This window comes from Scyliorhinus torazame, chromosome 2 (assembly GCF_047496885.1).
Source record: "Scyliorhinus torazame isolate Kashiwa2021f chromosome 2, sScyTor2.1, whole genome shotgun sequence".
Lineage (NCBI taxonomy): Eukaryota > Metazoa > Chordata > Chondrichthyes > Carcharhiniformes > Scyliorhinidae > Scyliorhinus > Scyliorhinus torazame.
Genome location: NC_092708.1, coordinates 336,035,305 through 336,062,480, shown reverse-complemented (window position 1 = coordinate 336,062,480; position 27,176 = coordinate 336,035,305). Strand labels below are relative to the sequence as shown.

Genomic DNA, 27,176 nt, shown 5'->3' with positions numbered 1-27,176 from the left:
CTTTATTTGTATGGTAATCTAGAATAAGGTTTAAATATGTCATAATATTCAACCAACAGGCAGAGATTAACATCTACCATTCCTAAATGATCAGGTAGGGAGGTTAAATTGTGAATCCATCTATTGGTTCAGTTACGAAGAATCATTATGTGCACACCCTTGACCATGAGTGCCTAATCCAAAAATCATATTTGCCTGAAGTACTATATTCCAGAAAACTTCCACTGATTTTACTTGATTATTATTTTAGGTGCAAATACCTTATGATTTTGATACCATTATATAATGCATAGATATGAAATCCACACTTTATTTATTGAATTAAATTTGTATATTTCAGGATTTGATCTAGCCTCTGATTATATTGAATTAATAAGATGTTGGTGCTTTTTTTGTAAGAATTTTCCTTGTAATTATCTGATTGGATTCCTTTCAGGTGGCAGCAACATTAAATAATCTTGCAGTACTTCATGGAAAAAGGGGAAAATATAGGGAGGCTGAACCCATGTGTAAGAGAGCTCTGGAGATCCGTGAAAAGGTCAGTAACTTGAAGAAACAGTCAAACCTTCAACAGTCAAATGCTGTGCTTTTTGAAGTAATCTTATAAAATAAAGTTTTCAGCAGAAATTATTTTTTTGTAATTTGCATCAATACTTAAAAAACGTGAATTTGGAATCCATTTTGTGATGGATGACATGGCACCAGCATAGTATGTGTTGGTTATTGTGATCTTACATAAATGATCACCGTAAACAGCATTGATACTAGCCATGGAGCTTTAGTGTTTATACCTGAATGTTGACAAGACCAGTTCACCTATATACATTCAGGAAAAATAATAGGCAGTTTATACTATGAATCTACATCCACTGAAGACTGGTTAAATATGAAAGAAAAAGCTATAGGTAGTATGACATTTGCTCATTATATTAATGTATAAAAGTAGGCAGAGAGAGATTTTTGCCTGTCAGATTTCCAGACCATTGAAGTAAATGGGTGAGAGAGTAATGATGATTTTAAAAATAGTACAGCATTGCGTATTAAAGTTGGTGGGGTGGGGAAGTGCGTTATATCAATTTAATTTGAAGATAAATTAAAATCAGTTATTTTAACATTGGGTAGATTCCTAGTCAGGTTGCTTTTGGGATACTGTGTGCTACTGTGGGCGCATTACTTTCAATGGGATAGTGATGTATTTAGACAGGTTTTAAGACTCGGGACTCTTGTAGGAGTTCTTTTCACCAAAGAAATTATTTAGAGTGGTACAGTACTTAAGTTTTTAAAAATATTGCGTACAGGAATAAATAATGTCATTGGAAATAAGTTATTTAAGTTGGACTGGGAGCGGCACGGTGGAGCAGTGGTAAGCACTGCTGCTTTCGGCACTGAGGACACGGGTTCAATCCCGGCCCCAGGCCACTGTCCATGTGGAGTTTGCTCATTCTCCCTGTGTCTGCGTGGGTTTCACCCCCACAACCGAAAGATGTGCAGGTTAGGTGGATTGGCCACGCTAAATTGTCCCTTAATTGGAAAAAAAAATAATTGGATACTCTAAATTCATTTTTTAAAAATTCAAGTTGGACTGTGATTGGAATTTGAAATGTAATAATGGATGAACTGATATTTTTGAGTGGTATGTAGTATACTTGTGTAGGTATTAGTAACTACAAAATATGTAAGCACTGAGGTAATCTTATCAAGCAAGGTTTTGAGTTCCTTTCAATGCCATCTTCCATTTTACAGCAAAGTGCAAATTTATTCCATCTGTTCAGAAGAATGTTAAAGCTTCCATTCACTCAACAAGCATGTGGGCACCACTCTGAACTGCTATCCTAATTCAGCAATTTATCTAAATTAATTGGCATTGCTGTTGTTCTATTTGAATTTGGGCATTCAAAGGACAAAGAAATGCACAGGAGAGGCCCTTCAGCCCTCCAAGCATGCACTGATCGTGATGTCTGTCTAAACTAAAACCTTCTGCACTTCCAAGGTCTATATCCCTCTGTTCCTCATGTATTTGTCAAGATACCTCTTAAATGCCGCTATCGTATCTGCAGAGGATGGTGAGTGCCTGGGAGGGTGTTCCAGGCACTCACCACCCTCTTTATATTAAAAAAAAACCTGCCTTGCACATCTCGTCTAAACTTTCCCCCTTGCACCGTAATCCTATGTCCTGTAGTAATCCACTTTTCCACCCTGAGAAAGTGTCTGACTATCCACTGCATCCATGTCATAATTTTGTAAACCTCTATCAGGTCGTCCCTCAACCTCCATCTTTTCAGTGAAAATAAACTGAGTTAATCCAATCTCTCCTCATAGCTAATACCCTCCAGACCAAGCAATATCCTGGTAAACCTCTTCTGTACCCTCTCCAAAGTATCTACATCCTTTTGGTAGAGTGACAACCAGAATTGTATGCAATATTCCAGATGTGGCCTAACTAAAGTTCTGTACAGCTGCAGCAGGACGTGCCAATTTTTATACTCAATGTCGTGACCGATGAAGGCAAGCATGCCGTCTGCCTTCTTGACGACTTTTATCTGCCTGCGTTGCCACTTTCATTTATCTGTGGACTTGTATGCCCAGATCTCTGCCTGTCAATACTCCTAAAGGCCCTGCCATTTACTGTATACTTCCCACCTGCATTAGACCTTCCAAAATTACCTCACATTTGTCCGGATTAAACTCCATCTGGCATTTCTCCGCCCAAGTCTCCAACCGATCTATATCATGCTGTATCCTCTGACAATCCTCTTCACTATCCACAAATCCACCAATCTTGTGTCGTCCACAAACTTGCATTTTCCTTCAAATCATTCATATATACCACGAACAACAAGGTCCCAACACTGATCCCTGCGGAACACCACTAGTCACAGCGTTCTATTCATAAAAGCACCCTTCCACTGCTACCCTCTGTCTTCTATGATCGAGCCAGTTCTGTATTCAGCTTGCTAGTTCATCTCTGATCCTGTGTGATTTCACCTTTTGTACTAGTCTGCCATGAGGGACCTTGACAAAGACTTTACTGAAGTCCATGTAGACAACATCCACTGCGCTTCCTTCATCAATCATCTTCGTCACTTATACAAAAAACTATCAAGTTAGTGAGACGTGGCCTCCCCTTCACAAAGCCATGCTGCCTATCGCTAATAAGTCAATTTGTTTCTTAATGTGAGTAAATCATGTCCCTAAGAATCGTTTCCAATAATCTCCCTACCACTGACATGAGGCTCACCGGTCTATAATTTCCTGGCTTAATTGTTCAGAAAGAGAAACATTCAACTTAAGTATCTCCTGTTAAATCAGCTGCTTTTATTTTAATAAAGTCAATTACTGCATTATCAATATACTGTACAAGTTAATAGATGCTGTGAATATAGTGTTTGGTGATTGAGCATCTTTGCAGTATCCTTTCATTGAAAAACAGTGAGCTGCTGAACACTTTCAAAAAATGGGAATATTAGACTAAAGTCTTTGGTATGCTTAACTTTCTTAGGTATTGGGTAGAGATCATCCGGACGTAGCAAAACAGCTAAATAATTTAGCACTATTGTGTCAGAACCAAGGAAAGTATGAAGAAGTAGAATATTACTATGAGCGTGCTTTGGAGATTTACCAAACCAAACTTGGACCTGACGATCCAAATGTGGCTAAGACGAAAAACAACTTGGTAAGACTGCATAATTATATTAAACGGTTAAAATTGAGAAATTGTAATCAACAACATGCAATATTCAAAGGGCATAACATATTTATCTCCGTTACATGACCAGTTAATAAACTGAACTAGGGCTGTTTATCAATTCTATGAATTTAACTCATACCCATATATCAGTTCTCAACCTCATCCTGCATCTATTCCTCTCTTTCTCCTTGCACTTTTACCCCCTTTTTTCCTCGCTCTCTTCCCTCTTACCCTGTCAAAATTTTATATTTACATACCTTTTACAGCCGTAGGACATCACAAAATGCTCCAGTATCAACCAATTATTTTTGATTTGTGGTCACTGTTCTAATGTAGCAAAATACTGGAACTGATTTACACCCAGCAAGATCCCACAACTACGATGAAATAAATGACCAGATGAATTGTCTTATGGATTGTTCAGGACGGAGGATAGGGTGGAGAGTTGTTTGAAAAGTGCCTTGGGATTATTTTAATGTGCATCTGAGTTTGTAAATGGTACAACATCTTATCTCTGAAAGATTCCACCTCTGATTGCAGAGTACTCAAAAGTAGGGTTCCCTGCATGGATTGAATGATACAGATATCACTCCGATCATGTTAGTGTAGTGTTTTTCACATGAAAAAGGACCAGAACACGTGGGTGTGATTGGCCGGGCCCCCCTGACACTGCTCGCTCGCTCCCTCTCTCTCCCTCTCTTGCAACCTCTCTCTCTCCCTCTCTTCTTCATTTCCCCCCCCCCCCCCCCCCTTCATATTTTTATCTGGTCTCGTCCAGTGGGGTCCTGACCTTTTCTACAAGTCGCCTGTAAATGTCGCTACACTTCTCTTCCCCTACCCAGTCCAGCCCTACGTTCTTGTTTCCTTGCGGAGAAAGTCACACAGCTGCAGGTATCTGAGTTTGTTCCCTTTCGGGAGTTGGAGTGTCTCTGAGAGTTCCACCAGGGTAGCCAGTCTACCGTTCATATATATGATACATGCCCTTTACTCTCAGTACCCCTCTGTCCTCCCTCCACGTCCCAAACATGGCAGTATCTTCGCCGGTGTGGATCTATGGTTGTTGCACATGGAGCCTCTATAGACATACCACCAAGCTTGAAGTGGCACCTAAACTGGTTCCAGGTCTTTAGTTTGACCACTACCACCAGACTCCTGGAGTTTGTAAGCGGGGGCCCCGGAGGGATGTCTCCGTGCAGGAGTCTTCCTCAATTTGGACCCAGTCTGCCTTTGGTTCCCTCAGTCAACCCCCTCATTGCATTTGCCGCCCAGAGGTAGAATAGGAGGTTTGGTAGGGCCAGGCCTCCCACATATCACCCTCGCTAGAAGATGGTCTTCCGTATCCTAGGGATTCCCTTCTCTCTTCTCTCTCTCTCTCTCTCTCTCTCTCTCTCTCTCTCTCTCTCTCTCTCTCTCTCTCTCTCTCTCTCTCTCTCTCTCTCTCTCTCTCTCCCCCCTAAAATGAACTTATCGACCCTGATGAAGAAAGATTTGGGGATTAAGTTCGGGAGTGATTTGAGAATGAAGAGGAACCTAGGCAGCACATTCATTTTGACCGCCTGTACCCTTACCGCTAATGAAAGAGGGAGCGAATCCCATCTTTGCAGGTCCCTCTTCACCTCCTCCACCTGGTTGGAGAGGTTCCACTTCTGGAGCCTTGTCCAGTTGTGGGCTTCTTGTAACCCTAGGTACCTGAACGTGGCCTGGGTCACTTTAAACGGTAGCTCTACCAGCACCACTCCTCCCTCTCGGTGGTTCACCGGGAATGTTTCGCTCTTCCCAGGTTGAGTTTGTAACCTGAGAAGGCACCAAATTCCCTAAGGAGTATGGATGACCCCATACTCGCCCTGTGGGCCTGGTCCTGTTCGTCTGGACCTGTCTTTGTTCACAGCCATTCAAGATGGCTGCCGAGTACTTTTGCATCTTTGCCAACTCCACGTGCGGCCTTTTGCAACCAGCGCTCTACTCTCGCCCCAGACCCATTTCTCCCTCTGCTTCTCCCCTTGTGCCTTCCTACCCTTGTGTTCCCCCTCCTAATCCCCAATATGCGGGGCCCTGGTATTGAGGACTATCATGGAGGAGGTGTTGTTGTTTATTATTACTGATTGTGGTCTATGGGTCAGGAAGTCGAGGATCCTGTTGTAGAGGGAGGCGCCAAGTCTGATATGAGCTAGGCTGGAATTGTGATGTTGGAGGAAGAGCTGTAGTCAATGAATAGGAGTTTGACGTAGGAGTCCTTGTTGTCGAGATACCCCAGGGATATGTATAGGGCCAGGGAGATAGTGTCTGCTATGGACCGGTTGTGGTGATATGCAAATTGCAGTGGATCAAGGCATTCTGGGAGTATGGCGTTGTGTTTCATGACCAACCTCTCGAAACACTTCATAATGATAGATCTCAAGGCCATCAGGCAGTAGTTGTTGAGGCACGTTGCCTGGTGGTTCTTTGGCACCGGTATGATGGTGGTGGTCTTGAAGCAGGTGGAAACCTCAGAACGGAGTAGGGAGAGGTTGAAGATGTCCGCGAACACACCCGCACAGGTTCGGAGTGCACGATCAAGGACTCTGTCAGGACCCGTTGCTCTCCGAGGGTTCACTTTCAAGAAGGCTGATCTGACATCAGACGCTGCGACATTAGATATGGGTGTGTCCAGAACTGCTGGGGCAGTTGACAACGGTTTGTTGGTTTCCTACTCGAAAGGAGCATAGAAGCATTGAGTTCATCGGGAGAGGTGCGCTATTGCCGGAGATTCTAATCGGTTTTGCTTTGTAGCCCGTTACGTTGTTTGAGCCTTGCCATAACCAACGAGAGTCCGTGTCGTTAGTCTATGACTCTAGCTCAGTCTGGTTTTGTCTCTTGGCATCCCTGATGGCTTTGCAGAGGTCCTACCTAGATTTCTTGTTTAAGTCAGGGTTGCCTGTCTTGAATGCTTCAGACCTGGCCTTCAGTAGGGAGTGAATCTCCCGGTTAAACCATGGTTTCCGGTTGGAGGACGCACGTACTACCTTTGGCATGCAATTTTCTACACACTCAACCTGGGAAGAGCGAAACATTCCCGGTGAACCCCCGAGAGGGAGGAGTGGAGCTGGAAGAGCTGCCGTTTAAAGTGACCCAGACCACGTTCAGGTACCTGGGGACACACATCTGTGATGGTGGTGGCATATTCGTTTAGGTTGGCCGCTGAGTTCTTGAATATGGACCAGTCCACTGACTCCAAGCAATCGGTAGGAGCTCTTCTGTTGCCTCAGACCAGCGTTGCATGCCCACCTTAACTGGATTCTCCTGCTTAAGTTTCTGTTTGTATGCCGGGAGAAGGAGCACTATCTTGTGCTCCAATTTTCCGAAGTGCGGTCGGGATGGATTGGTTGGCGCCCTTGACGTTTGTGTAGCGGTGGTCAAGGATGTTGGGGCCCTGGTGGGACAGGAGATGTGTTGGTGGAATTTTGTGAATGCACTCGAGGTTGGCCTAGTTGAAGTTCCCAGCCAAGATGAACAAGGCCTCCGGGTGTTCTGTTTTATTGTTATTTATGGCGGTGTGCAATTCATCAAGTGCCTTCTTCACTTCTGCCTGGGGTGGGATGTAGACCACTGTGAAGATGGCAGAAGTGAATTCCCATGGGCGGCACGTCACAGTCAGGTATTCCAGGTCTGGAGAGCAATAGTTCGCCAGGGTCGCCATATCTGAGTATCAGGAGGAGTTGATGAGGAGGCAAACCCCTTCACCCTTCACTTTGCCCGATGACGCCATGCAGTCCATCCAGTGTATTGAGAAGCCGCCAGGTATGGCACAGTCCAGTGAGGCAGAGGGAGCCATGTCTCTGTGAAACAGAGCACACGGCAGTCTCTTATTTTGTTCTGAGAGGTAAGTCTGGCGCTAAGACAGGGTAGGTGAATTGGCCACGATAAATTGCCCCTTTATTGGAAAAAGTGAATTGGGTGCTCTAAATTTTTTTTAAAAGTCTAGCGCTAAGCTCATCCAGCTTGTTTCCAATTCTTGGACTTTTGCCAGGAGTATGCTGGGGAGAGGAGACTTGAAACCATGTTGTTTAGTCTCACCTGCAGACTGACTCGTTTCCCTCGCTTTCTTGGTCAGCAGCTGCTTCTGGATAGTCCCGGGATCCGATTGGAGAAGTCTGACCTTGTGGAAGGTAAGTGGTGGGGTCTGGCGGGGTCCCAGGTGCTGGTTGCGATTTCGGGGAGTGGGGAAAGAGGGAAGACATGTTTGCAATCTGGTCGGGCCCCGGGGTTCCACAAGTATTTGTCTATCTGTCAGAGCGTTCGGGTCCTCACATGGGGTCTCTGCTGTTTAGGGCATGTTTAGTCTGGATTTGGATCGCTGGCACAGTCTTCCTGCGTCAGGTTAGACCAGAAGACCATAGGACACAGGAACAGAATTAGGCCCCACAGCCCATCGAGTCTGCTCCGCCGTTCAATCATGGCTGCCATTTTCTCATCCCATTCCCCTGCCTTCTCCCCACAACCCCTGATCCCGGGTCACCTGGTCGGTTCCAGCGTTGGTGGTCTGGTCAGGCGTTCGTGAAATCGGGCCTTGGAGTAGGCATGGTCAGACCTCCACGTGGATTCTCCTTTCCTTCATCTGGTAAGTCGGTGGGCGGGCCTCTCCTGGTCAGGCCGTATCTCGCGGTCGGCTGGTTTAGGCATTCTGGGAGCCGTGTCGGGCGCTCCGCTGGCTGGGGTCGCTTCCTAGGCCAGGTCGGGCGCTAAGAGGTCCATTTGCGAGGTCGGGGCCGAACATCCACATCAGGCCTCTTCCACTTGGTCAAGCCCAGGGTCGGTTCATTGGAGGGATCCTGATGAGTCGGGTCCTGTCGGATCATGTGGTCCGGCCCAAGGATGTCGGACGATCTTCAGACCTGCAAGTAAACATTAAAAAAAGAAAGGTTAGAAATAGTATTACTGTTAGAATTAAGTTTTAAGAGATTCATAGAATCATAGAATTTACAGTGCAGAAGGAGGCTGCACCGGCCCTTGGAAAGAGCACCCCATTTAAGCCCCCACTTCCAACCTATCCCCGTAACGCCACCTAACCTTTTTGGTCACTAAGGGCAGTTTAGCATGGCCAATCCACCAAACCTGCACATCTTTGGACTGTCGGAGGAAACTGGAGCAGACACAGGTGGAACGTGCAGACCCCACACAGACGTGACCAAGCTGGGAATCAAACCTGGGACCCTGGAGCTGTGAAGCAACTGTGCTAACCACTGTGCTACCGTGCTACCCCCACTGTGCTACAGTGCTGCCCCCATGGTGCTACCGTGATTAGAGCTGTTCTAAGAGATGTGGGAAGAAGATCTGTGGGAGAGAGCTCGCAGAGAGTCGGCAGGCTCCAGCGCCATCTTAGCAGCTTTTATCAACTCTTAGCAGCTCTATCTACAAGTTTGCTGATGACCTGACTATGATGGGTTGGATCTCGAACAACGATGAGTCAAAAATACAGGAGAGATATAGAGAACCTAGTGGCGTGGTGTAATGACAACAATCTCTCCCTCACCAAAACTAAGAAACTGGTCATTGACTTCAGGAAGTGAAGTATCGTACACACCCCTGTCTGCATCAATGATGCCGAGGTGGAGATAGTTGACCGCTTCAAATTCCTAGGTGTGCACATCACCAATAATCTGTCCTTGTCTACTCATGTTGACGCTACAACCAAAAAAGCACAAGTGCCTATACTTTCTCAGGAAACTAAGGAAATGCGGCATGTCCACATTGACTCTTACCAACTTTTACAGATGCACCATAGAAAGCATACTATCTGGCTACATCACAGCCTGGTATGGCAACTGCTCGGCCCAAGACCTTAAGAAACTAGAGAGAGTCGTGAACACAGCCCAGTCCATCACACAATCCCGCCTCCTATCTGTTGACTCTGTCTACACCTCCCCTGCCTTAGGAAAGCGGGCAGCAAAGTCAAAGACCCCGCCCACTCGATTATCTGCTCTTCTAACTTCTTCCATCGGGCAGGAGGTACAAAAGTATGATAACAGGCACTAACAGATACAAAAACAGCTTCTTCACCGCTGTTACCAGACTCCTGAATGACCCTCTTATGGACTGAACTGCTCTCCACACAATAATACTTTTCACTGCATCTCAGACACTAAATCCAAATTAGTACCCTCCCAACCCGCTTCTCGTCCTTCATTCCCCCGGGGATTCTGTTTTTCCTCCTGCCAGGCGCTCCCTCCCTCCTGGGAGGTGCGTCGCGGCCACCTCCTTCACTGTACCTCCATACACCAGCATGTTCACTAGTTTAGCGGCAACCTTAACCTTCAGCTACCCCAATTAACTGCATCTACCTTTCCTCCCCTTCCTCTCCCCTCCACACCCCTCCATGTGGTTCTCCCTGTCCCTCTCAGATTCTTACAGCCTGCATTCTGGCCATTGTCCTCTACTGTTGCTTGCCCAGTACATTTTTCTGGACGAACTTTATAATAATCTTTATTGTCACAAGTAGGCTTACATTAACACTGCAGTGAAGTTTCTGTGAAAAGCCCCTGGCGCCTGCTCGGGTACACTGAGGGAGAATTCAGAATGTCCAAATTATCTAACAGTGCGTCTTTCAGGACTGTGGGAGGAAACCGGAGCACATGGAGGAAACCCATGCAGACACTGGGAGAACGTGCAGACTCCGCAGAGACAGTGACCCAAGCCGGGAATCGAATATGGGACCCTGGCGCTGTGAAGCAGCCATGCTAACCACTGAGCTGCTGGGGAACGAGTCTGAACAAGTCTGCTCAATAAAGCCTTGATTGAAGTTCTTTACGTCTCGCCTCGTGTGTGATCGATGGTGCTACAGTTTTCAAGCAACGAACAATTTTCAAATAACTTATTTTTCCACAGTTATGACACACTGCCTCTCCTTCTGGACATTCTTGCTTGTCTGGTTTGTTCCCACCATACCAAACACATTTCAAAATGGTGGTTGGCACACCTTTCCCTGTTTTGGTGAGTTTAGGCTTTGGCATGCTTTCTTTCTCTTTTATGGCCTACAAACCGGTCTCACTCACTCTCCTCCATGCGACCTCTCCTTCCCTGTGAATAAACGCCTGATTCTGTTTCCTGAGTTCAGTTGATTTCCCACCTGCACTGCTTTCACTCGTGTTAAATCCTCACTTGTCTATAATAGATCTGATAACACTTCGTCTATGGACCTCGACTATGATTCTGCCGCGAATCAGCTCATCCACTTATCCTTTTAAGATTACAGAATTGTAGTTTCCAATAAGCCAATGGCAAACGTTGGTGGAAAAAATGCGTGCTTTTATCTGACTTTTGCCGTCTTTTATTAAATTCTGACTGACACAGAAATAATAGTCAAAATCTTGCAGACTTTCTTCATAAGTTGAAGTCTCATTAACCCCTGCCTTCTTGTTAGAAACAAAGAAGATAGGAGCAGGATGAAGGCCATTCAGCCCTTCGAGCCTATTCTGCCATTCGTCACGATCATGGCTGATCATCCAACTCAATAGCCTAAACCTGCTTTAAGTGTCATAGCTCGCCGCCTCTTGAATGTATTCAATGTCTTAACCGCAACGTCTTAGCCTCCCTGCATCCACCCTATCCAGTCCTGTTAGAATTTTATAAGTCTCTATAATTGTAACCGCATCCCTGCTCCTGTACTCGAAACCTCTCGCAATGAAAGCCAACGTACCATTTGCCTCTTTACCACCTCCTGCACCTGCATGCTTACCTTCAGCGACTGGTGCACAAGGACACCCAGGTCCAGCTGGACACTCCCCTCTCCCAATTTACGGCCATTCAGGTGGTAATCTACCTTGTTGTTTTTGCTTCCAAAGTAAATAACCTCACATTTATCCAAATTATATTGCATCTGCCATTGATTTGCCCACTCACCCAACCTGTCCCGATCATGCTGAAGGATCTCTGCCTCCTCGTCAAAACGTTCACCCTCCCATTCAACTTGGTATCATCTGCAAACTTTGAGATGTTACATTTTGTTCCCTCATCCAAATCATTAATATATATTGTGAATAGGTGCGGCAACCCACTAGTTACTGCCTGCCAATTTGAAAAGGACCCGTTAATTCCTACTCTTTGTTTCATATCTCCCAATCCCATGCGCTTTAATTTTACATGATAATCTCTTATGCGGGACTTTGTGAAATGCTTTCTGAATGTCCAAATATACCACATCGACTGGCTCCTCCTTGTCAACTCTATAGTTACATCTTCAAAGAATTGCAATAGATTTGTCAAGCATCATTTCCCCTTCATAAATTCATGCTGGCTCTGACTGATCCTGCCACTGCTTTCAAAATTTTCCACTATAAAGTCCTTGATAATGGATTTGAGAATTTCCCCCACTACTGAAGTTAGACTTCCATGTCTATAATTCCTTGTTTTCTCTCTCCCTCCCTTTTTGAATGTTGGAGTGACATTAGCTGCCCTCCAATCTGCAGGGACTGCTCCAGAGTCTATAGAATCCCAGAAGTTGACCACCAATGCAACCACTATTTCTTGAGTCACTTCCTTAAGTACTCTGGGATGTAGATTATCAGGCCCTGGGGATTTATCAGCCTTCAATCCCAACAATTTCCCCAGCACCATTTCTCTACTAATATTGATCTCTCTCAATTCTTCACTTTCACTAAATCTTGCATTCTCCAACATTTCTGGTATCTGATTTGTGTCCTCTTTTGCGAGGACAGAACCAAAGTAGTATTCAGTTGCTCAGGCATTTCTTTGTCCCCTATTATACATTACCCCATTTCTGTCTGTAGGGGACCTACATTCGTCTTCGCCAATCTCTTTCTCGTCACATACTTATAGAAACTCTTAGTGTTAGTTTTCCCTGCAAACTTACTTTGTACTGTATTTTCCCCTTCTTAATCAATCCCTTGGTCTTTTTTTGCTGAATTCTAAACTGCTCCCAATCCTGAAACCTATTATTTTTCTTGGCCAATCTGTATGCTTCGGCCAATCTGTATGCTTCTTCGGATACTATCTCCAATTTCCTTTGTAAGCCATGGATTGGCCCTCTTACCCCAGGTATAAATAGTTGTTGCAGTTCCTCCATGCATTCCTCGAATGTTTGCCATTGCTTACTCACTGTCATCCCTTTACGTAACACTCCCCAATCTATCAAGGTCAACTCGCACCTCAAATCTTCAAAGTTTCCTTTATTAAGGTTCAGCACCCTAGTCTCCGAATCAACTATTTCACTCTCCAATCTTGGTAACAAATTCTATCATGTTATGGTCGATCATCCCCAGCTAGATTAGTAATGATTCCCTTCTCATTACACAGTACCCACTCTAAGATGGCCTGCTCCCGAGTTGGTTCCTCAGCATATTGATCAAGAAAACCATCCCATATACACTCCAGGAATTCCTCCTCCATATTACTGTGGCTAATTTGATATGCCCAATCTATGTGCAGATTAAAATCATCCATGATCGCAGATATTCCCTTATCACATGCATCTCTAATTTTGTGTTTAATGCCATTCCCAACATCACCACTGCAGTTTGGGGGTCTATGTATGATTTCTGCTCCTTCGTATTTCTCAACTCTACCCATACAAACTCCACATTGTCAGAGCTAATATCCTTTCTCACTACTGTAATTAATTTCCTCTTTAACCAGCAATGCCACTCCACCACCTTGTCCTTTTTGCCTGTCCTTCCTAAATACTGAATAGCCTGGGACATTCAGTTGCCATCCCTGGTCAACCTGCGGCCATGTCTCCGTAATCCCAATTATATCGTACCCGTTTACGTCTATCTGTGCAATTGGTTCATCCACTTTATTGCAAATGCTCCGCGCATTAAGGCACAAAGTCTTTAAACTTGTCTTTTTTTTTAAATTTAGAGTGTCCAATTAATTTTTTGCAATTAAGGGGCAATTTAGCGTGGCCAATCCACCTACCCTGCACATCTTTGGGTTGTGGGGGCGAAACCCACGCAAACACGGAGAGAATGTGCAAACTCCACACGGACAGTGACCCAGAGCCGGGATCGAACTTGGGACCTCGGCGCCATGAGGCAGCAATGCTAACCACTGCGCCACCGTGCTGCCTAAACTTGTACTTTTGACATCGTTTGTGTTGCTCCCAATGTTTTTCACTACAGCTGTTTGATTTTGTCCTTGGTTTCTCTTCCTATCACTTTTCCTTCTAACGTTTGTTTCTGTCCTTGCTTCCTCCTTCTCTTACTCCTTACATAGGTTCCCATCCCCCTGGCATATGAGTTTAAACCCTCCCCAGCCGCTCTGGTAAACACTCCCCCTCGGACATCAGTCCCAGTCCTGCCCAGGTGTAACCCGTCCAATTTGTACAGGTTCCACCTCCCCAGAACCGGTTCCAATGCCCCAGGAATCTGAAACCTTCCCCCTGTTACCAACTCTTCAGCCACGTACTTATCCATTAGATCCTGTCATTTCTACTCTGACTAGCACGTGGCACCAGTAGTAATCCTGAGATCACTACCTTTGAGGTCTGATTTCTTAACTTTCTTCCTAGTTCCCTGTATTCTGCTTTTAGGACCTCATCCCTGTTTTTATCTATGTCATTTGTACCAATGTGTACCACGACCACTGGCTGTTCACCGTCCCCCTCCAGAATGTCCTGTACCCGCTCCATCAATGATTGACTCTACTGCATAAAGTAGTACACTGAACTGATCCTTTTGATATTTTTTGTGTAATCCTTGAGCAGTTCTGTACTTTGTGAACCAGTTGTCCCAGTTTTGGGCCTGCTGCGAACCTTATGCTCAGAAATGGTTCTGAAAAGTGGAACCACATTAGCAGTCCTCTGGTACCTCCCCTGTGGCCTGGAAGGAATAAAAAATTTTAGTCCGAGACCCTGTAATTTCCTCCCTTGCCTCCCACAGCAGACTGGGATATAACTCATCTGGAACTGGGAATTTGTCCACTTTTAAGCCACAAAACCTCCAGTACCTCCTCACTCCTTATGTCAAACTGCTCAAGAACCTCACTGTCTCTGTCTGAATTCTCCGCCTACAACATCCTCCTCCAAAATGAAGACAGATGTGAAGTACCCTACCAATGTTTTCCAGCTTGCTGCACAGATTACCCCCTTGGTCCCTAATGGGTCCTACACTTTCGCTGGTACTCTTCTTCCCCCTGATATACTTCTGGAATATCTTGAGATTTTTCCTAATCTTACCCGTCAGTGCTTTTGCATTCCCCCTCTTTGCTCTCCGAATTGCTTTTTTGAGTTTCTCCCCCCCCCCTGCACTTTCTATACTCTGACTAAAAAGATAGCAGACGCAGAAAGCTAGCTAGTAATGTAAAAACAGGTAGTAAAGGGTTCTACAAGTATTCGAATAGAATAAGAGTAACTAAAGCAAGTGTTGACCTCTGGAGAGAGTCTGGGGAATTGATGATGGAAAACCAAAATGGCGGAGGTTGTTGAACGGGTATTTTGTCTATCCTCACGCTCAAGACTTAGAAAATATCCCAAAGACTTTTGAACGTGTACAGCTATTGGAGAGGGATGAATTTAATACAATCGCCATCACCAGGAAAAGGGTGTGAAGAAAACAATTAGACCTAAAGGCTGACAAATGTCCAGGAGTAGATGGCTTACACTGTAGGATTTTAAAATGTTGCACATATAGCAGTGCATTGTGTATAATCTTCTAAAATTCCTTGGATTCTGGAAAAGCTCCTAAAGATTGGGAAATATCTAATGTAACAGCTCTATTCAAGAAATGATAGAAGAAAGCAGGAAATTATAAATCAGTTAGCCTGATCTGTCATAAGGAAAGTGCTAGAATCCATTATTAAGGAGGTTATAGCAGGATATCTTGATAATCATGATTTGAACAGGCAGAACCAACATGGCTTTGTGAATAGGAAATTGTGTTCCAACTAAGAGTTGTTAGCAGGAGAGAATCTCGAAGAAATTGGATTGGATTTGTTTATTGTCATGTATACCGAGGTACAGTGTGAAGGATGTTTCTGCGAGCAGCTCAAACAGATCATTTAGTACATGAAACGAAAAGAAAAAGAAAATACATGTAAAGGGCAACATAAGGTCCACAATGTAAATACATAAGACCGGCATTGGTTGAAGCATACAGGAGTGTAGTATTAATCCGATTAGTCCATAAGAGGGTTGTTTAAGAATCTGGTAACAGCGGGGAAGGAGCTGTTTTTGAATCTGTTTGTACGTGTTCTCAGACTTTTGCATCTCCTGCCCGATGGAAGAAGAGTGAGTAAGCCAGGTGGGAGGGGTCTTTGATTATGCCGCTTTCCCCAGGCAGCAGGAGGTGTAGATAGAGTCAATGGATGGGAGGCAGATTTGTGCGATGGACTGACGTGTTCACGACTTTCTGAAGTAATCAGAGAATTATAGAAATCCCTTGACGCTCAGGGTTGGTCCTCGCATCAAACGATTTATTACACTGGTGGGGAGATGGCACCTGTTAAAGCCAATGCCTCTCTACACCGAACAAAGAAAAAGCATCCATTCTTATACATTTTTCAAAACATCTACACAACCCATTGCGGCTTAACCTTGCCCAATAATATTAATTATAGATTACTTGCATTAGTTATATATCTAATGAAATTTGGCATTATGTAAGATGGGTTGATACATGATCAGCCCATGACCTCGTGGACATGACTCATGGTACCTTGTTAAAATTATCTTCTCCGTCTCCATCTTGGGTCTACAGGGTCTCCTTGTTCTGTGGTCCTTGTTATCACTTCTTTGGCCTCCCTTAATCCCACATGTCTGCTTTCCATTTAAGACCCTAGATAATCTGCGAATATCAGCCACCATTATCTCCCTGAACATTCCTTTTGTCTGTAATTGTTTCTGTTTATACCAGCTTGCGACTCACCCATCTAATTGTGTTCAGAAATGTGACCAACTCCGCGAACAACAATTTTGTGTTTTTAGTATTCTGAACATGGCTGTTAACATAGTGGAGCCTTTCTGGTCATATAGTGATCCTTAGGATATAAAATTACACATGTTCAGGTTTATACAATATCTGTTCCTACAAATATGCCTCTGTACAGGCACCTAAGCCAGGGTACCCTTTATCTAAAACCTTCTCTCTAAATTTACCTTCAACAAGTTTTTTGACAAAGTAACATTTAAGGTGGATAAAGGGGAACTGTTAGATGTGTACTTGGTTTCCAAAATATATTTGGCAAGGTGCCACATCATACATTACTACACAAGATAAGAGCCCGTGGTGTAGGGGATAACATTAGCAAGAATAAATGGGTCTTTTTCGGTTGGCAAGCTATAACTAGTGGAGCGCCACAGGGATCAGTGTTGGGTCTTCAACTGTTTAAAATCGATGTCAATGACTTGGATAAATGGAGCAAATGTCACTAAATTTGCTGATGCACCAAGATTGGTAGGAAAGTAAGTAGCCAACAGGAAGTGGAGAGTCTGCAAAGAGATACAGGCAAGAGGGTGGGCAAAATTTGACCAATTAGAGTATAGCATGGGTAAATATGAACTTGAAAATGAATGAAATGAAAATCGCTTATTGTCACGAGTAGGCTTCAATGAAGTTACTGTGAAAAACCCCTAGTCGCCACATTCCGGCACCTGTTCGGGGAGGCTGGTACGGGAATCGAACCGTGCTGCTGGCCTGCCTTGGTCTGCTTTAAAAGCCAGCGATTTAGCCCAGTGTGCTAAACCAGCCCCTTGTTCACTTTGGCAGGAAGAATATTTAAATGGAGGAAGATTGCAGTACTCGGTGGTACAGAGAGGAGGATCTGGGTGTCCTGATATTTGAATCACAAAGTTGGTATGGAGGTACAGCAAGTGATTAGGAAGGCAAATGGAATGTTACAAGAGGAATGGAATGTAGAAGTAGGGACGTTTTACTACAGCTGTATTGGGCCTTGGTAAGACCACACCTGGAGTAGTGTGAGCAGTTTTGGTCTCATTTAAAAAAATTACATAAGTGGTTTAGAAGAAGTTCAGAGAATGTTCACCAGGCTTGTTTACTGGACACATTCCTGGGATGAAGGGATTGTCTTATGAAGAAAGTTTGAACAGGTTAGGTCTATTTGCATTGTTCAAACTAATGAGAGGTGATCTTATTGAAGCATATAAGATCCTGAGGGGACTTGATAGGGTGGATACCTGGAGTTTGTGAGATTGCTTAGCTTTGTCTCTTACTTGCTGCTTATCCTGTTTGGCATGCAAGTAGTCCTGTGTTGTAGCTTCAGCAGGTTGACACCACATTTTTCGGTATGCCTAATGTTGCTCCTGGCATGCCCTCCTGCACTCTTCATTGAACCAGGGTTGATCCCCTGGCTTGGTGGTAATGGTAGAGTGGAGGATATGCTGGGCCATGTGGTTACAGATTGTGGTTGTGTAAAATTCCGCTGCTGCTGATGGCCCACAGCACCTCCTGGATGCCCAGGCTTGAGTTTCTAGATCCATTTTAAATCTATTCCATTTAGCATGGTGGTAGTGCCACATAACATAATGGAGGGTATCCTCATTGTTTTCATATTTTTAACTTGGTTACTTAGCCAATATATTAATTTTGTGATGTAAGTTGCACTACATCAAGCATTCGGGCTGCAAATGTGTTTCTTGAATAAAATAACATTCTAATAACGTGTTTTTTCTGTTTCTAGGCTTCTTGCTACTTAAAGCAAGGCAAGTTCAAACAAGCAGAAACATTATACAAAGAAATTCTCACTCGTGCTCATGAGAGGGAGTTCGGTTGTGTGGATGGTGAGTAGATGATTTTTATTCTGATGAGCAGAATTTTACTGTTATCTGTTACAAAGGTCAGCATGACCTGAGTTTGGATTTTTCTTGCTTTCTTCCCCATTCACTCTATTTTTGCTGCTTGTGGAAACATTACGTGGTGGATTTCCAGGCTTGAGTGTTGTGGAACAACAAAAATATGGCTGAAAGCACATGGATATTACATTCAGACCTTATCTGAACTTACATTTTGATACTTTATTTTAAACCTTTTCCTGCTTTCTCCTTATTTGAAGTGTTAAATTCATGTTTAATTTTTGAAATACTTTTAAGAAAATTGACCAATGTGAAAAACCAAGTTATTGAAAATATGAAAAAAGCCGACTATTTGTGAACTTCCTTCCCATTGTAAAAATGCCTTAAATTTCCTTCCCTAGATGAAAATAAGCCTATTTGGATGCATGCAGAAGAAAGAGAGGAACAATGCAAGGTAAGCATAACTTGGTTGACAAGGTAACTTTGTCAATGTATTCAGTGTTGTTGCAGAAAATGCTTTAGTCGGCTTCAGATGGATCAAAAAATAAATCCATAAAAATCATTGTGTAATGTTGTAAATGTATAAAAATGCTGCATGACTTAAACTTTTCTTTCTTAAAATAAAAGTTGTAAAGTATTTTGCTGTCATAATATTATGTGCACCATCTGCGATTAAGAGGACATGCATCTTGCTTCCTATAAATTCAGCCATAATGTTGATGGACAGGTTTTCCTAAAGTGGCTTGAGTGCATGTTTTCCTCCTTTCCTTTGGAATGTGTGATAAGACATTGAGAGTTTCTGTGGATGTGCTGGGTGATATCTGAAACCTGAATTGAGGAGTTTTTATTCTAGTCTTCTACTTTAGAGCATCTGAGCTCTTAACTAGCAGAAAATTCTGAAATAATACATTTTCACATCAAGCGTCCTAGATTTGTTTTTCTTTTTTTCATAATTCTCATTTGCATATATAAGCCTGGTGCATATATTGCATGTATTACATTTTGTATTCTACTTAGGGGAAACCAAAAGATGGCACCACATTTGGCGAGTATGGAGGCTGGTACAAGGCATGCAAAGTCGACAGGTATGTTTCCACTATGATGAATGTAGGAATTTCAGATATATTGTGTTATATGTAGTTGGTACAGTAAGGGTTAAAACCCTGGGTTAGTGTTTGTATGACTGCTGCACTGGTGTTTGTAAAATCTTGGTTTGTAGGTAACCAGGTTTTTGGCTACAAGAGGTGCGATTAAAGCATCGCAAAAGTTTGGGGGAATTGACTTTGTTTATATTAAGAAGGTTCTCTGGGGACTAGATAATCGGAGATATTCGGAGACATTGTGTTCAACTTGGTGAGATGAGGTAGTGAGATGGGAGAAGCCAGAAGCTGAAGCAGTCAGATGTTGAGATTTCAGTTTAGTTTTAGATTGGGACGTGAGCAGCAAACAAGCAGCTGTTCTCAATACAGTTCTCAGACTATCAGTTTCTTTCCAAACAGTTCAGTTAAATGTTTGACTGGGGACAGACCAGAAGCAGCTGATCTCAGACAGTGAGTTAATGATTTGCCTTTGTACAGGATAGACAGTTTAAACAGTAAGTTGAGACAGGCAAGAACTTGCAAGCTGGTTCCTGAAGGATATTGCTTTCTTAAAGTGGTTTATCCAAGATGCCTGTTTACAGCAAGTATTCCTGAGTCTGCTTAACTGTATTTAAAAGTGGATTTTAGTTTCAGATGGGTGTTTGAGTTGATATAAAGATAGCGGTTAACGGGTTATTGTGTTATTGTATTGATAAACATTATTTAACTAGTAATTGGAAGCTATTTGTATTTATAATGCTAAAGTTATTAATACTGTGTTAGTAATAATGCTTTTTTAAATATTCCATATCCCTATTTGTGCGTGAAATCATTCCTGGAGTGAAGTATCCTTCCTCAGTTTTACAAATTAAATTAAATATTGATGTTTCTGTCGGGTATCCTAGCAACTGTTGGGGTTTAGTCCGGTAATATCACATTCTTATTTTTAAAAACCTGATGTAAACAGGAGAACGTACCAGGGGCAATGCACCCTTTCCTATCCCTTATGTTCTTGCTGACCATTGCTTATTGTGGAGCTTTAATTACTCAATTTAATAATTTTAATGCAGCAGTAACCCCTGAATGAATTAAGTGCAGTTTTACATCAATGGACTGGAATGCAATGATTTAAACCATCCATGTCTTTCTCTTGCTGGTATTTTTAGAATCCTAGTAAAAGAGCTCTCATTAAATCTTTAGATATTGGACAGAATTTCCCCCAAAAAATGGCAAATGTCAGGTTTTGACTGTGAACCAGCATGTTTAGGCGAAGGCTGTAATGAAGGCAGGAGCTGAATGGCCTTGGCAGAACCCAAACTGAGTGTTGGTAAGCAGGTTATTGCTGCAAGTGTTGCTTGATAGGGTTATCAATGACACTTTCCATCACTGCTGATCGAGGGGAGATTGACAGGACAGGAATTGGCCAGGTTGGATTTGTGCTGCTTTTTGTGGACAAGGACATTGATGATCCCATACATGAGTTGAAAGTGACCTCTAGTTTATGAAGGCTAAAGATGGGAATCTGACATAGCATGCCTTTGAATGATCCAGTATCGAGGTAACAAAGGCATGGATGAGGAATTCAGTGGTCGATGAATTGAGGCAGGGTGAAAATCATTGATCTTACTGATTGAGTTGATATGTGATTGGATGTACTTGAGTCAATATGACATCAAGATTGCAAACAGTCTCAGACAGTTGCCATTGAGAGTGGTAGAGTTTGTAATGGAGACCAAAGACATTGGCTTCAGTTTCCCCAATATTTAGTTGGAGAAAATTTCTGATTGTCAGTGTGTCAAACAAAGCAACCTGACCTATTGGAGGCAGCGGAAAGGTCGACAGTGGTGGTGAGTTACTGCGAAGCGTTGTCACGTACATGTCTTTGGATGATGTCTCTGAGGGGCAGTTTATAGAATAGAAATAGGAGTCTAGGAATAGATCCTTGGGGGATTTGAGCTAATGGAAGAAAAGCCATTGTAGTTTTTTTCACCAGCTACAATTGGATACATAAGAATAGAATCAGGCTAGCTGCATGGATACAATCTTCTTTGATTCTGATTTGGGGTAGATTTCCATTTCAAGAACCTTTGTGGGTATTTGATTCAATTTAAAGAGAAAAATGCTTCAAAATACTTGCATTCCAGATTTGGCTATTTTTGTTTCAAAATTTTACTTTCATCTCCTCTTCAAACAGTCCGACAGTGACAACGACATTGAAGAACCTTGGAGCACTTTATAAACGTCAGGGCAAGTTTGAAGCAGCTGAAACATTGGAAGAAGCAGCTCTGAGATCTCGTAAACAAGTAAGCTTGGCTGCATTGCTGTATTTATTACTTCGGTTACAGAATTAAGTCAAAGTGTGGGTGGAAAGGAGGTGTTTTTTTATTCCAAGCTGTTGCACATTTTTATGTCAGGTTGCTTGTTTGACACACTGACAATCAGACCATTTTAGTGATACAAAAATCATAAAGCTAAATGCCAAGGAATTTAGAATATATCATTATTGACTCGATACTAGGGATTAATACACTCAGTACAAATTATAATAATAATAATTATTATAGTGCATATGGGTACACAACAATTTGAGATTAGGATAAAATAAAGCTACTTATTCCTTCACTATTTCACTGTCACTGGGTCAAAATCCTGGAACTCCCTTCCTAACAGCACGTGGGTGTATCTATACCATATGGACTGCAGCATTTCAAGAAGGCTCATCAATATCATCTCAAGGTCAATTCAAGATGAGAAATAAATGCTGGGTTAGTCAGCGTAATCCAAATCTCACAAATGAATAAATTAAAATGAATCACATCATAAGAAAAATATTGTTTAAATGGTCATTACATTAAGTTCCGTGTATTTTTAATATGGCTTTTCTAGTGAAAACCATGTATTTCCATTAAATATATTTTGAAATGATTTCTAGCTTGCTTGAATAAAGTTAGTTATATTTTTATTTTGATATTACATTTGTGTTTGCATGTTTGAATTATGAAAATAATTAAAATGAATATCTTTGGTCCACAGGGCCTGGATAATATCCATAAAAAAAGAGTAGCTGAAGTACTTAATGATCCTGAAAGCATAGAAAAAAGAAGAAGCCGTGAAAGTCTAAATGCTGATGTGGTAAAATATGAGAGTGGTCCTGATGGTGGCGAGGAAGTGAGTATGGGCGTAGAGTGGAATGGGGTAAGTACAGTACACAGTCCACAGATCTGCAGTTACTAGTACCCAAGTAAAAGGTCAAGAATAAATGTTTCAGTATTTAGATTGCAGTCTTAATGTTTAACATTTGTTTGACAACGACTAATGCAGAGTAAATGAACAATTGAACATAGAGTAGGTTTCTCATTTCAAAACACTGATTGAACTTTTTCAAATTAAAATTACTTCAATGTTCTGAAAATGGGCTGATATTGCAAATTATTTCATTCCTAAGCAACCGTTGCATAATAACACACTGCGCACACACACTTGTTAACAAAATAGAAGGTTATTAGAAAATGGGAATTTCACTTAAGTTTTTCACTTGAATAGTTTATTTTAATTTAAGCTATTAGAAATTGAACTTAAAATTGCCGTACAATGGTTATTTACATGGAGGAATTTCGCTTCAAAAGGTCTCTGCATGTAAATAAAATTGGAGTACAATCTGCATATTGTAATTAAACTAATCACCAATTTAGATTGCCTTTCAGTGTATGTATAAAAAGTAATGTTCTTAATTAATTCTGTGGAAAGCTAAATTTGATGAATCTGTTAACTTTGATTTAGATTTTATTATATGTTTGTACAAGAATGCAAAAATAGGATAGATTAACCATAGCCATAAATGGTTATGCAGTTCTCCAGTTGCCTTCTGTGATCCTAAGGGTTACAGAATAAATTGAATTCTGAGTTCTCAGATCTTCTAATGGCCAGCTCTGGGGCTGTCTTGGCTGGACTAATGCAGAACAAATCTATTAAGGAAATTGGGTTGAAAAGCTTGATAAAGTTATTTTGAAATGGCTTGGTTACCTTAAGATTGAGATGTAAAATGAGAAAAGGCCATTTGATTTGCAGCATTTGTTCTGAGAATGCATTGATGCTGCAGGCACTCCCGTGCTTGTTTACTAGTAATGTGAACTTGCCTCAAAATTCTTGAGGGTTGCTAACTAAGTATTTTATGCCTGAAATTCCTGACAAACCACTTTTGGCTTGTGAGCATTGAAAAGCTTTTATTATAGCACTAAATTTCATTGCGTTTCTAACTTTTCTTTATTAATACTGTATGGGTAAATAATATTTTGATGGATTTTTGTGCACGTAATTGTGCATGGATTTATGAATGAGAAAGGAATAATCTTTCATGGCCTGGATTTCATACCTTACAGAAATATAAAATTGAAATACCAAACTAAGGTAGTGTGTGACATGAAAGATAGGGCAGCAGATAGGATTTGTATTTAATTTTACATTGGAGATATTTTCCTTATTATTTACCATTTCATAAAATGGAGTATTCCACTTATTATGGCCAATTACAATATAAAATATTCTTTGCATGAGAATAAACTAAATTTGGCAAAATACACTCCCAATTAAAATTAGATAATCTTGATGCAGAAATTGAGTAGTGTTATTTAGCACCATACATTATCAACTGCTATATTTTGCTTCTGCTTTTGATAGGTATTGTATGTGAGCCTTGTGATGGTTAAGATGGTGCTGTTTCTTAGAAACTTATTGCCATGAGAACTAGTCAGAATTGTGTTTTGACTAATCAATGTCTTTTCCTTTTGAACTCCCATGAGGAAATGCAGATACTAGAGGTTTATCTTTTGTAAATTATGTAGTTTATGTTGGTACTGTGTACTGTACAGCTCTCTATATTTCTCTTGTATTTGGCATGCTCACTTTTTCAAATATATAATCACCTTGGTCTAATTTTTGTGTGAACACAGAAGGTTTGTAAGTAATTTCTTTTTGCTTGTACATTTTTATATTTTAAATTGTACATTATGGCTAACACTATTTCTGGGTCATATCTCTGATCATATTGGCGGCTAGAAATACCTTTCAGAGCAAGATTGATTCTTTTCATCCACTATAATCTACTAACTATGAAATAAATGACTAATTAACTAATGCTATTCCCTACATCTGAAGGTTTAATTCAATTTAGCCCTGTCTCTATGCTTTCATTTTAAAACTTGTTGGTTTCACTTATAATTTGAATATCTCAAAAGACTAAATTCAGTCTTAAGTGTAACTATGCCAGTATATGAACTACATAATTTACGTTTGGTTGTTGTTTTGACTATCTTTAGAGAAGAAGGTTACCTAATACAGACAAATTGGCACAATTAAGTTTATAACTTGTCACATTTTCCCTTCAAAAAAAATTAACAAAAATGTTTAAATTTAATTTGTGTATATTTTAAGTTCTATTCTGATTATTCACATATCCTGTAAATTCACAATTTAAGGTATTTTGTTTCAAATTTTACTTTGTGCTAACATTCTTCACATGCACAGAAAAAGGATAAACTGAGTTCAACATATGTAATTGAAAAAGTGAAATTGATGTTAATTTGGGACAAAAAGGAATTAAAAATAGCTTTAACATTTTACAGATTCAAGATTCTAGAAAGAATGAGATTTAAAATGCGTTTCTCTAGAAAAATTACATTTATGTACAATTTTTTAACATTTTAATCCCATGACATTGTTTGAGTTGACTGTTCCCACATAGATGATACAGTACAACATTTAGGAATGTCAACTACTATCCTTCTCATTCTTGTTCTCATGTGCACAGTACCTTTCTTACAAATTTGACTTTGGGTATTGTTCAAGTATGAACTTGAATGCTGGGCAATGCTAATTTCTGTTTATATGAATTTATCACTGGTGCTTTATCAAGTACTGTTTTAGCACACTGGGCTAAATCGCTGGCTTTTAAAGCAGACCAAGGCAGGCCAGCAGCACGGTTCGATTCCCATACCAGCCTCCCCGAACAGGCGCTGGAATGTGGCGACTAGGGGCTTTTCACAGTAACTTCATTTGAAGCCTACTTGTGACAATAAGCAATTTTAATTTAATTAAATTAAATTAACTGACACATGAGTTTTTAAAAGTAAGATAAAAACATCAAAGTATGGGTGGCTCAGTGGTTAGCACTACTGCCTCATGGTGCTGAGGACTCTGGTTCGATACTGGCCCTGGGTCACTGTCCGTGTGGAATTTGCACATTCTCCCCGTGTGTGCGTGGGTCTTACCCCCACACCCCAAAGATGTGCAGGGTAGGTGGATTGGCCACGCTAAATTGCACCTTCATTGGAAATAAAAATAATTGGGTACTTTAAATTTATTTTTCTAAAAATAAAACATCAAAGTATTTTGCATAGCCTCTGTGGGAGCAGGCAAAATGAGTAGGACTGTTTCTACTTTTTTTGCTCCTCTACCTGTTGAAATCATTTTCAAATTCAAACTGGTTATGCCATGCTCCACAACCATCTCTGGAGTCTAAAGATGATAGTTACAGTTTGGGTTATAAATTAAGAATAGAACAATTAGTTAATTGAGCACTGTAATGTAAGAAGTAGTGTCCTTGCAGATACAGTCAATGGCCGTCATAATTTAATGCTGTCTGGTGATCAGATCTGCATTTGATTTTATTTGTGCAGTTACCTCCCAAAGTAACGATGGATTCTAAATGGAGAGATCTAAAGTTCTTAAACTAACAAATCACTTAATGGTCCTTTGGACATATCTTGAGAACCCTGCTAATATATATGCTGGGTACATATGTATCTTTAGTCCTGTTTCATTCGGATCCTCTTTAAATAGTCACAATAATTTAGTAACCAATATATTGCATAGAGATTTGATCATTTCTTTAGACACACAAATTGTCAGTGTTTTAAATTTGACTAGCTAATTGTGAAAAAAATTTCAGGTAAATTTGTATCTTTTTATCATTGTTACCCCATTCTTTTTTTTCTTCATATGAGCATGGTAGCAGAGATAGGACTTGAAAAATAGAATAGTACTTAATAGATTAGGAAAGTTTTGGGTATCCGAGTCTTCTGGTTTGAAATTCTTACCTGAATAAGACAGTTAAGTTGCAGGCAAATGTTGTGATGCAGGATGAAATGCTCCACTGAAGTGGGGAAGGTGGTTTTCTCTCATACAGAAAGCAGTAGGTGAAGTGTAGGGAGTTACGTTAGGAGTTATTCAGGGCAGCATGGTAGTGCAATGGTTAGCACAGTTGTTTCACAGCTCCAGGGTCCGAGGTTCGATTTCCGTCTTGGGTCACTGTCTGTGCGGAGTCTGCACGTTCTCCCAGTGTCTGCGTGGGTTTCCTCCGGGTGCTCCGATTTCCTCCCACAGTCCAAAGATGCGCAGGTTAGGTGGATTGGCTATGCTAAATTGACCTTAGTTTTCAAAAAAGATCAGATGGGGTTACGGGGATAGGGTGGAGGTGTGGGCTTAGGTAGGGTGCTCTTTCCAAGGGCCGGTGCAGATTCGATGGGCTGAATGGCCTCTTGCACTGTAAATTCTGTGATGTACTAAGTAGTTTTATCTTGTGTACAAAAAACATTTTTCACAGAGATGGCAATGCCAACTATTACTGTTTCTTGATGGCTGAAGAAATTGATAACTTGTGCCTAACTTCATCTAA

At 41.5% G+C, this 27,176-nt stretch overlaps 1 protein-coding gene across 6 annotated transcripts in view; it reads left to right on the top strand.

The window, feature by feature from the left end:
* The window catches only part of klc1a (kinesin light chain 1a), a 135,344-nt gene that overhangs the window by 58,614 nt on the left and 49,554 nt on the right, over positions 1–27,176 (top strand). For 4 of the 6 annotated variants that reach the window (XM_072490067.1, XM_072490094.1, XM_072490084.1 and 1 more), the window contains exons 7-13: positions 437–538; positions 3,500–3,673; positions 18,314–18,413; positions 18,827–18,879; positions 19,443–19,510; positions 21,699–21,807; positions 22,538–22,699. In XM_072490067.1, coding sequence (XP_072346168.1) covers positions 437–538; positions 3,500–3,673; positions 18,314–18,413; positions 18,827–18,879; positions 19,443–19,510; positions 21,699–21,807; positions 22,538–22,699 — 768 coding nt within the window. The remainder of the gene's footprint in view (positions 1–436; positions 539–3,499; positions 3,674–18,313; positions 18,414–18,826; positions 18,880–19,442; positions 19,511–21,698; positions 21,808–22,537; positions 22,700–27,176) is intronic. The other 2 variants (XM_072490076.1, XM_072490110.1) reach the window with 1 other exon arrangement.